The sequence below is a fragment of the Anguilla rostrata genome, chromosome 4, assembly GCF_018555375.3.
Source record: "Anguilla rostrata isolate EN2019 chromosome 4, ASM1855537v3, whole genome shotgun sequence".
Lineage (NCBI taxonomy): Eukaryota > Metazoa > Chordata > Actinopteri > Anguilliformes > Anguillidae > Anguilla > Anguilla rostrata.
Window position 1 is genome coordinate 62,634,617 of NC_057936.1, and position 12,185 is coordinate 62,646,801.

Genomic DNA, 12,185 nt, shown 5'->3' on the forward strand with positions numbered 1-12,185 from the left:
TGGGGGCCAGAAGGAAAAGAGATAAAGAAAGAGAAAGTGATGTAGTGAAGGAGGGTAGAGGGGAGAAAGAAAAAGAAACAGACAGAGACAGAATTATGGTCATCTTTTTAACAAAAACTGTCAATTATTCTCACAACATAACCAGATATGAATAATCTGTGTGCATGTGCACATGTGCAAAAAGAGAGAGAGAGACAGACGGAGATAGAGAGAGACAGGAGAATAGCTGTCATTAGGGTGACTCCCACTCTTGAGGTTGTCTGCATTCCGGAATATTTCACCGGAAGGTTCCATAACCGGTATCATGCCTGACGCGTTTAAGTGCTGAAGACAGGAGAGGCTAACACTGCCTCAGTTCAGTCACATATTCCTGCATACAAAATAAAGAAAGAGACAAAAAAAAAAACACAGAGATGGCATCGGCCAAAAAGTAGCTGCCATTTACCTATCCCCGTCATTTAAATTACCTGTCAAACGGTCCGCCCCAAAAAAAGGCCATTTAGCTTCAATGTATTTCTCCCTTCGCTGTACAGCTGTAAAAGCGTAAATATTTATGTTTTTAGAGATAGAACAACGGCCGCACATCAACTAACGTCGCGTCAACTTTAAGAGCGGCCGCCCCCAACCACACTTGATTTGGGAGAGGCGAACGACAAGAGCCAAAAAAAATAAAAAACGCCCGTCGATGAGGCCGCGAAAGCAATCCCAGGAGACGAGCTGTGACCCGCAGGTCCCAGAAACGAGACCGTTATTTAACGAGAAAAGAGCGCGCACACGCACGAAGAAAGAAAGAAAAAAAAAAAAGTCATCAGATTTCCCTGTCAGGCCAGTGGCACCTGACCTCCAACCACAGCCTGTTAGGACTAAATCCACCTGTCAGCTCCTGTGCGCAAGCACCGCCTTCACACTCACTCTACTGTTCCAGCTTCCGGAGAAATCTACGGAACCAGCTCACTGCTGCCACCGCTGGCGAGTATAAAAAAAGCAGCCAAAATATGTCTAATAATAAGACCGATGAGGAAACCGTGTCCCGTTTTACTCATCAGTGTGTGGCTGCATATATCATTAGATTATTAAAAACCTAAATGTGGCACAGTTACAAATATCATGGCCTGTGAAAAAAAAAAAAAAAGTGTCAAATCGCATCAAATTCAAAATGGTTTATTCATAATTCCACATTAAAATGTGATACCTCCACGGTGGCTATGTATTTTCATGCGTCAGTGGTGGCTTGGATCTATTTTTTTTTTTTCCCTTTCTTTGATATATATTTGGATGACATACTGAATTTTGCAGCCAATCCATGTGGCCTGTAGGCTTTGGTATTATCAGCCTCTGCAAGCCTGCTAATATTTCGAGAAACAGTGTGGATTTCTGGCACCACTTAGTCACAAACAGCAGGGAACTAACAATAAACTAAAAATAAAACAACAGAAAAAGGCAGACTTTCATTCAGCTCTGAAACACCAGAAAGCACACTATATCGGGACTATAATGCAACCCAGACAGGAAAAAGCTTTTATTTACAGACAATGCATTTTATTCATGTTTTCCTGAAATGAAACTGAATCTGTGTTTGTTCATTTTAATATTATGCCCGTAAATTACCAAATTATGTTACAGTATTTAATTTTACATATACGCATCTCAGATTTGAAATGAAGCAACAAGCATGAATATACTATAGAACAGTCTACAAGACCAGGCAAACGCACAAGATCAGTGGTGTTTTCTGCAACAACACACACACACAAACACACACAACACATGCTTACACAGACAGACAGACACACACACTTACACAGACAAACAGACACAGACACACACACAGATGCGCACACACACACACACACACACACAGGGCAACCAAGGCTGTGCGTGGTAATCTTGGCATTACAGCAGAATATCTCAGAGATCCGGACCATATGCGGTAGTGTTGCACTGCGCACACACACCACCTCCACAGCGAGAGACCAAGCACTGTGTCACCCGTCCCCGTCAAACACAAGTGTCATCTCCACGGCAGCAGATGTTCTCCCCGAGGAACGCACAGTCGGTACAACCGCAGTCCCCGCGGGTTTCTGCACTTCGATTGGCTGACGGGTGATTTAAAAGTTCACTTCGAGGTCAAGGCTATGCGAGTACAAATATGGTCTCATTTCTTTTCCGGTTTCAACCTCGAGGTCAAAGCCTTTAAGCTCCTGGTTCTGCTCTCTGTACTTAACACACTCCATAGAAATAAATACTTTTTTTTTTTTAAATCTTCAGTTGTATTTCTGTATGAACAGTAACAAATACTGACCAATTCCATCACCCCCACCAGCCCCATTCTCATTACCTCAGTTCACAATAATCTACCAGGCCTCTGGAGCAGAAGAGGTGATTTAAGGACTAGAGAAAGTACTACATTAATGAATCTCCGTATTTGTCCATATTTGTATTCCGGTGCATATCAGAGGGACATAGTTTAACAGAGCTGTGCTTCATTGCATATTTAATCTTCAATTTAATTTAATTTATTTATTCTTTTATGAATAATAAAAGGGGGGGGCAAAGTGTTCACACATCTCAAAACTCAAAGCGCTTTGACTGTAATCCATTAAAGCTTCACCGTAACACCCCTATAAACTCTGTTTTTGCGGTGTGCTTATTAAACATATTTACTGATGCTTCCCGTCCGTCTGCGGTGGCAGGGGACGCTCCCGCTGTTCGATACATAATTAAAAACAGCCTTCCCGCTCTCAACCCGACCCGAACCTTCTGCGTCCATCAAAAAGCAGGGCAGACAAAACGAGTTACAGACGCCCGGTTAAAACCGCGGAGAGCCGCTTGACCGGAACGCCGTCCGCCGTCGGGACGCCCTCGAGCTACGAGATCAACCGCACAACACGCGCCCATCGTCTGCGCGGAAGCGCATTTCTGCGTCCACAGAGCGCCCGCCCGCCTAGTTAGCGCGCGCCTCGTTAGTGCGCAGGCACCGGGCTCTGCGTGAGCTCGCTCGTACGCGCGCGCTCCACCCGAAACAAACCAGGCAGAGCCTACAGCACAGAAATGACCTCACCACGACCCGGAGAGAAAAGGAACAACCCAACTACAGGACACAAATGACCTCACATCCCAACTACAGCACATAAATAACCTCACAAGGACCTGGAGGAAAAAACAACCCAACTACAGCCCAGAAATGACCTCACAATGACCCAGAGGAAAAAAAAAACCCAACTACAGCACAGAAATGACCTCACAACCTAACTACAGCACAGAAACGACATCATACCAACCCGGAGAGAACAAAACAACCCAACTACAGCACAGAAACGACATCATACCAACCCGGAGAGAACAAAACAACCCAACTACAGCACAGAAATGATCCCAACTACAGCACAGAAGCGCCCTCACACCGGCCCGGAGGAAAAGGCAGCTCGATGCTACGGCTCGCGCACAGGGCACCGCACAGTGTTTTGTCAGGGCGACACGACGCCGGTTGGCAGTTGGCTCCGGCCGGGGTGGGGACTGATCGGGCGCCAGCTGGCGGGCACTTGACGCATGGCGGTGCACGGGGCGGGCACTCCAATCAAAACGGCACTTCACCTCGATCGCGGTGCCAAGCGGGGAAGGGCTGAGCGCTGAGCACAGGCGCCGCGCCGCGGAGCTGGAGACACTACGCTCAGACGCTACACTGAGACGCTACACTGAGACGCTGCTCATCCACTACGCTGTGACGCTGCGCTCAGACGCTACACTGAGACGCTACACTGAGACGCTGCTCATCCACTACGCTGAGACGCTGCGCTCAGACGCTACACTGAGACGCTACACTGAGACGCTGCTCATCCACTACGCTGAGACGCTGCGCTCAGACGCTACACTGAGACGCTACACTGAGACGCTGCTCATCCACTACGCTGAGACGCTGCGCTCATCCACTACGCTGAGACGCTGCGCTCAGACGCTACACTGAGACGCTACACTGAGACGCTGCTCATCCACTACGCTGAGACGCTGCGCTCAGACGCTACGCTCAGATGCTACGCTCAGACGCTACGCTCAGACGCTACACTGAGACGCTACGCTCAGACGCTACGCTCAGACGCTACGCTCAGACGCTACGCTCAGACGCTTTTCATCCGCGCGCTCTCAAAGAGGCTCGGATCCACTCGTCTCCTTCATCGCCTTTCAGCGCGATCGCCAGTTATTCTCTGGCACACGCGTATCACCCCCCCCGAGCCTTTCAGTGGCGCAACCCCCCCCCCCATTTTGAGCGCCTTCCCACGCCCCTCGATTTATATCTTCGCTCTCCAACCTCACATGATGGCGGCATTAATCATTTAAAAGGGAGTTGCTCAGAAAACACTCGCGCTGAAACACGTTCTCTCCGAACACCGGCCCGTACGCAGCGGCGAAGGGAGAGAAAAAAGAGACAGAGAAAAGGCGAGCGTTTCAATTCTGACATCAAGCATCTCACTGAGAGAGAATGAGTGAGTGAGAGAGAGAGAAAGGGAGGGAGGGAGGGAGAGAAAGAGACAGAGAGAAAGCAGAAAAGTCGCCCGCCGTCTTTTATAGCAATTAATAAAAGAGCAGGGGCTGGGGCGCATTGTGAAGACGTGATACTCAGCGAATCAGAGATAATCCCGCCCCCGCCCTCTTTAACAGGGGAAGCTTAGGATGGCACACAAAGCCCGCCATCTGCTACCCAGGAGCTCAATCCGCAGATGAACGCAGCGCAGGAATCAGGAGCACAAAGCAGCGGCGGAACACCGCCCGTCGCCGTGGTCTCCCCTCTCCTTTTTAAAAACCGCCCGCAGAAATGCATGCTGGGGGATTACCGGGGCCCGGCGGCAACGTGAGGGCGACCGTGCGGAGTTTCGGCTGCTCAACTCGATAAGTAGAACGGGAAGGGTGTGTGTGTGTGTCTGTGTGTGTGTGTGTGCGTGTGCGTGTGTGTGTGAGCATGAGCGTGAATGTTTGTGCATCTGTTGGACACTTAACACAGAAAAAGAAGGAAAAAAAGACCCTTTTCCATCCGAATATACTTCTTTTTTTCCCCCTCTCTCTACACAGCTGTGCATATCAAAGCAATATGGGCACAAAGTATCATTTCAAAGAACTCAAAGGGCATACGTGCATGTGTTTCAGACAGAAGTGAGAAATCGCGTGTCAGAAATCGTCAAAAACGCGTCAAATTTCCCACACGTGAAAATCCGGAGCGTTATTAATTTGTCTCGTAGTTTGACAGTCAATCTTCGCTCGCAGGCTGTTACGATACACGCAGAAATTAACGAGAAAAAAAAAAAAACACTGCTTACTTTAAAAAAAAAAAAAAAAGAAAAAAATGACATTTGTTAGCTTGAAGGTTTAAGGTCAAAGAGTACCGCAGTCCTCCAAGAGCATTCTTCAGACAGGAATTGCTGTACGTAAACCTCAATGTTTGTGCGACAGCCTCCATTCTCTTTACAAAGAGACGCATCTGTCACAGCATCACAGCACTGCACCACAGCTGCAACTGTCAATCTTTCAGAACGACGGAGTCACATCAAAACGGGAAATGCTAAATTGCGTCGGCACGCTGTCCATTACCGCTGATGTGCCTCGGCAGTGCAGAATCACTTTTGTCAGGCCAATAAAGCAAACTTAAAATTTTGAACTTGAGAGACGGAAAAAGAGGAGAGAGAAAGAAACAGGAAGGGAAGAAAGAGAAAGAGAGAGAGCGTGCGGTCATCTAAAAGAGCACGCCCGTGTAATAGCACTTCCAGCACAATTAAGATGACAAAATGTCATAAAATAAATATAATTTTTTTTTTTTGTAAACAAGACGAGACTATTAAGAGGAGCGCTGAGAGGCACTCGAATAGGAGCACGTGCCTCCGGAGCCTCCAGGGAGGCAGTGAGCCGGACCGGTCTCTGCGGGCTGCTTGCGGGTTCGTCCGGTTATTTGCTAAACGCATTACAAGCGAGGACCGCGCTGAAGACGAGCCTGACAGCGCACTGAGCGCGCTCGGGCCCGGTAACGACGCGGCTGTCGCCGTGGGAACGCCGCGACGCGGAGGCGGTAATGATCCGGTAACGAGTTGTCCACCCCCACTCCATCCAAACCCGGGGGGGGGGGCTTAGCTTTTCTATAGGAACACTAGGCCCCAGCACGCTACTGGCTAACGACCCGCCTGTTTCCTTCATTTGGGGCAGGGCAATTGTAAGCCCCTCCCCTTCTGCAGGAATGGAGACCTGGCCACAACCTGGTTTGGTTTTGAAAGGGGAGGATCCACAGAAGGCCACACCGCTCCAGTCTATGTCCAGTTGTATAAATATATATATAAACAGATAGGAGCGTATGCTAAACGCTAGCGGTGCAATGTGATGAAATGCGAAGGCGGAGCCGGTTAGCGTTAGCCGCGCGGGCCTCACCAATCAGGGCCTCGAAGCAGTTGGCCATGGCGTGGCGCAGGTCCGACTCCCTGCAGAGGTCCGGGCCGTGAGCGTACAGCATGAACCGGTCCAGCTCCAGCTTCTGCCAAACAAACAAAAAAAACCACAGACAAAACGTTATTTTTCACCACCCCGCCCATCACCTCTGGAGTAACCAATACGAGCGCCGCGCACTGTGAACACAGACACCGGGCGGCCCCGACGTCCGCTGAATAATCACTCTTTAAAAAATGCAAATGGAGAAAAAAAAACGGAGTGGAGCCGGTCTCTCGGAGACAAAAGGGGGGGGGGGATCGTGAAAAATCTAAACATTTGGGCAGGCCGAGCAACAGCAATCACAGCAATTACAGTAATGGCGGGTTGTGATTATATTTAGAGTGCGCGCGAGCGGCCATCTAAACCACATTACAGCAGCGGTAAACTGATGAGCACCGGCTCGCTCTCCCTGACTGACAGATGTTCCCATCCCTTCTCCAGATGCGCCTCGCTAAGCTGCCTCCAGAGGCATTGTGGGTAGGGGGCTGAGGGGGCTGATGGGTAGGAGAGAAACGCATCAGACGAAGCGAGCGAGTTTATTCCACCGGAGGGGCACCAAAAAAACATCAGCGGTGACCTTCAGGTGGCTACGGGAGTTCACGGCCAATCACGTCCCCCTGATTCCGTCTGACAGCCAATGATGCGCCAGCGCTGCCTCGCTGCCAGCCAATCATTTCTCGGCGCTGCTCCGCTTCCAGCTAATCATTTCTGAGTGGTGTTCCATATCCCCGGAAAGCACCAACACGTCTTTTGTGGGACCCAGTGGGATTTGGCCAGGACACTCTTAAAAAAAAGAGATCTCGATGAGGTTTTCCTGGTTAAATAAAGGTTGAAAAATATATACTAATAATCCCCAGATGCTCGAGCGATCTAAAAATAAATTAAATAACATGTTAAAACGAGAGAGGGGGGAGGGAAAAGTCAACACAACTGAGAGAATTGATTTGACTTGTGAGCGGGAAAGGCCAAGCGGAGTGGGATTACACAGACACGTTCTCGGGGTATTTTTCGAGAGATAATTACAAGTGTTCTTCTGTAAAAACGGGGGGCGAGCTGGAGGAGGAGCGGGAAGAACAGCCCGGCGGCCGGGCTCGCTGTATCGTTCTCCTCCTACCTGTGGCAGCCAAATTAAAACTCGGCCAATGAGACGGCCCGGACACACGAAAAGGCGGGAATTCCGCTGGGAGACCACACGAGAGATTAAAGTTTTAATTGCTTTTCCAACGTCGAGAAATGATTATTGTATCAGCCCCAGACTAGAGATCTGGTGCAGCCCGTTCAACAGCACAGCGTATACGCTGAGAGGAGAGAGAGAGAGAGGGGAGAGAGGGGGAGAGAGGGGGAGAGAGAGAGGGAGAGGGAGAGGAGAGAGAGAGAGGGAGGGAGAGAAGAGAGAGGAGAGAGGGAGAGAGGGAGAGAGAGAGAGAGAGGGAGAGAAAGACAAAAGAAGCAAAAGAAAGAAAGAGAGAGAAAAGACAGAACAGGATAAAGGGGGAGAGAGACAAAGATAGGGAGGGAGAGGGGGTGAGAGAAGAGAGGGAGACAGAGAAAGAGAGAGAAAAAGAAGGAGAGAGAGAGAGGAAGAAAGAGGCAGAGAGAATGAGAAAGGAGAGCGCGAGAGCCGTGAGCGTGTTCAAAGGTCTGCACGTACACTCTGGTCCGGAGGCTGAGTGGGAACGCCTAGCTTGGTACAAGTGTTCATTCAACAGCTCATCAGTAATTAAACTGCAGTACTCAGTCTATACAAAACGCATAAAGACAGAATTAAGCAGCGGAGAGAGAGGGGAGAAAAAAGATCTGCCCTTTCCCAGAATGCACTGAAATCTATAATTCACATCCGTTGGAGCGCTGAGCCTGGCGCGCGCAGTGTGTGGCCTGGCGCGTCGCGTGCCGCGTGCCCACCTTGGCGAGCATGGCCAGGTGCTGGTTCTGGACGATGGCGGTCCTGTAGGTGGCCAGCCCTCCCTCCTCCAGGCTGGGGAACAGGTAGTACAGGTGAACACTGCGGGAGAACACAGAGACCACAGGAGTCACACGCCAAGCGCCACACACTAAAACACAGCGCCTTAAACACAGCACACCCGAGCGGTGTACCCTGTCCTGAATCATCGCAGAACACAAAGGAACGGGCTTTATGGAACAGATGGAGAAATTTAGATTTCAGAAGTATCTATATCCTTGGTTTTCTAAGTCCCTGATGACACATTTAAAACAAACTAACAAGGCTTTTAAACAGAATTGGATGTGTGAAGTTCAGCTCTGGAACAAAGACAGAGAATGACTATAAAAATAAAAGTACACACACTAAAATATACAAACTTATATAAATCTCTCTGTCGCATGCGCGCGCACGCACGCACACACACACACACACACAGCCATCACATTCCCAGCTAAAGCTTGTGTTTCTGCTGTTTAAGATTCACATCGCTTTCTCAAAGCACAGCCGCAATCATGCTGTGCCCAGTGCCCCTTTGCTCTATCAGGGATAAGTGAGATCAGCAACAAGATCAGTGGAGAGATCAGCAGTCAGATCAGTGGAGAGATCAGCAGTCAGATAAGCAACAAGATCAGCAGTCAGATCAGCAACAATATCGGTGGAGTGATCAGCGGTCAGATCAGCAACGAGAGCAGACAGTGAAGCGCAGGCCAGGCCAGGCCCAGCAGTGGCTGGGTAAACCTGTAGGCGTCGTCTCCGCTGCAGATGATTGGTTTTCCCACCGGCTGATGGGACACATTAATGTGGCGTTAAATGGCGGACAGCCGTCGCCCGTACGCGCGCCCGTACGGCCCCCGACAGGAGAGCGTGCGGCGTTGGCATCCCCAGGGAGGGCAGATTTAATAAGCGCTCCCCCCCCCCCCCCCCCCGACAGGAAGCGCGCGCTTAATAAGTGCCTTTTATCACTCTGTTCCTCCGCCCACAGCCCCGCCCCGCCTCGGCATGGGCGAGCGCACCTGACGCACAAAATAAGAGTTTTTTGCTTTGTTTGCGGCCGTGGGCTGGAAGCGTGGCGGAAAACACAAAAATAAAGAGACGCATTGAGGAGGCGGAACAATGAGCCAGGATGAGCAGAGCGGCCTGTTCTCCCTAAAATACACCAAAGACAAGCTGCATACAGCAGCACCCCTTCTCCCCACACTTTTGAGTACAGTGTACTTTTTCTTCCGCTGTGAAGCACTTGCAACTGCTTGTTCCTGCTTTGAAAGGTCATCCATAAGTACAGCTTATTATTATTAGCATTACTGGTATTAAATAAAAAAATGAAACGCGCTAAGGTAAGGGCCATATGACACGTCAAAAAAGGAGAGCTGGCTTCCTAGGTAACCCCTGTATCCACACCGCATGACACATGTATCTCTAACACACCGTACCCCCAACACCTCTCACCCTCTCACACTCTCATCCCAAGCAGATAAAGCGCTTCTCCCACAGAGCGCGCATAACCTACACTTGTTCCTCCGCCACACCACCCCCCTCCACACACTGCACCACAAACTACTGTTTCGCTGCTGACTCAAAACACAAAATAAAGACACATTGATCACAATACCAGATGAGCAACTGCCTTCCCAAATACACCACAAGCAACTGCAACACACACCACCTCACACTTTGAGTACAACTTCTTCCCGGAAGCACTTCAACTCTTCCTGCTTGAACAGGTCACCATAGTACAGCTTATATTATTAGCACTTACTGTCATTAAATAAAATAAACCCTAATAGCCATATGACACGTCAAAAGGTAAGCTGCTTCCTACTACCTCACTCACTCACTCACTCACTCACTCACTCACTCACTCACTCACTCACTCACTCCACTCACTCACTCACTCACCTCACTCACTCCTCACCCATCCTCACACACTCTCACCACTCACCACCCCACTCACTCTCACACTCTCACACTCTCACACTCTCACACTCTCACACCCACCCATGCACACACACTCACACACACACACACACACACACACTCCCGGTGATGAAGGATAACGTGCCTCTGCGGGTGCGCTCGCTGGCCCGTGTGCCCATGCATAATTCAGGCTTTACGTCCCGCTGTGTGCCCGCTGTGTACCCGCTGTGTGCCCGCTGTGGACCCGCCGCCTGCGCCACGCGGTGCCGCTCGCGCCCCCGCCGGTCTGCCACCGCTAAAAATAGCCGCTCCGCCATCTTCCCCTTCCCCAGAAGCGCGCGGGGGGCGGGGCTCAGCTGACAGCCAACGGCTGAGTGCATCCACCGCCGCTTCATTTGCATAATTATGAATCCTGAAATGTGTATGCCAACATATCTATTAGCTCCTGTGTAATTACCCAGCAGGGTGCGCTGGGTCTGGGTGGTGGTGGGAGGGTGGGGGGGGTCGGCGGAGCAGGGGGCGTTATAATGGAGGGGAATCAGCTGCGAAAATGGCCAGAAAAGTATTCAGAGATCCTTCCCTAAATTATAATATCAGACGACGCTTCATCAGAAGAGTGATGCTTTCACACGCAGTTTTTCCTCCCCACTTCCCGATGATTAAAGCGGAGTCGCACCGCGGGGCTGTCGGAAAGTAATAAGAGCCACATGCAAATAGCCTCCCGAGAAGCCACGCCCACTCCCTAGCCCTAACCCCGCCCCCCCACGAGTCAATAGCGCAGTGAGGGATGACACTTCATTCTCACACATTTATGTGAAACGCACAGAGAATGACAAAAAAAGCTAAATAAAAATCAGACTGCTAACAAACCAGCAGCCCTGGAGCAGACAGAGAAAAGACACAGAGGCGCTATAAAACACACAGAGGCCCTGAATCAGACACAGAGGCCCTAGAAAACACACAGAGCCCCTGAATCAGACACAGAGGCCCTAGAAAACACACAGAGCCCCTGAATCAGACACAGAGGCCCTAGAAAACACACAGAGCCCCTGAATCAGACACAGAGGCCCTAGAAAACACACAGAGGCCCTGGATCAGACACAGAGGCCCTGGATCAGACACAGAGGCCCTGGATCAGACACAGAGGCCCTGGATCAGACACAGAGGCCCTGGATCAGACACTGAGGCCTGTGGGAGGCGTAGTCTTTCACACAAGCGAGGCGTCAGACGGGAGGCGGACAGCCCTACCTGGTGAGGAACTCCACCACAGCATCACCGAGGAACTCAAGACGCTCGTTGTGGTTGATCCTGGCGGGGTCAGAGAGGAGCAGTTAAAAATAAATAAATAAATAAAAAGAACACCCATGAGCACCTGCTGCAGTCTTTTCATTAGACCCGTGCTCAAAACCGTAACTTAATCCACCCTAATCAGATAGTTCATCCCATGCTTAAACTGCCATATTCCCTTTTAATGAGACTCTTTGTCCCTCATTTAAACATCCCCCCTTTACTAAATCCACCCCCCTCTCTCAGAACGCAATAAAGGGTTTCATTTTGCTCAGACATCCACCACTCCACATCCTTTCAGCTCAAAATCTCAACCACTTCATTAAAAATTGCCGCCTTTTATTTTCACTCAATTTTCACTTTCATAAAAGCCTGTTTATAAAAACAAAATCCAGGCAAATCCGGGCGAGAGAGAGCCTCGCAATCAAGAGCTCCACCAATGAGAACAGCAGAAATACTGCGCGATTACATCCAGTACTGGCGGCCGGTGAGGTCCGGTGTTTGGTGGCTCGTACCTAGAAGGGGACGGATCGTCCTGACCCAGGCGAGACATGATGTTTATCAAGGTGTTGATTCCTGA

General features: G+C 50.1%; 1 protein-coding gene across 1 annotated transcript in view; it reads right to left on the bottom strand.

The window, feature by feature from the left end:
• The window catches only part of drosha (drosha ribonuclease III), a 67,537-nt gene that overhangs the window by 37,709 nt on the left and 17,643 nt on the right, over positions 1–12,185 (bottom strand). Inside the window, exons 19-22 of the mRNA XM_064333752.1 lie at positions 12,121–12,181; positions 11,567–11,626; positions 8,365–8,464; positions 6,406–6,508 (exon numbers count right to left, since the gene is read on the bottom strand). Coding sequence (XP_064189822.1) covers positions 6,406–6,508; positions 8,365–8,464; positions 11,567–11,626; positions 12,121–12,181 — 324 coding nt within the window. The remainder of the gene's footprint in view (positions 1–6,405; positions 6,509–8,364; positions 8,465–11,566; positions 11,627–12,120; positions 12,182–12,185) is intronic.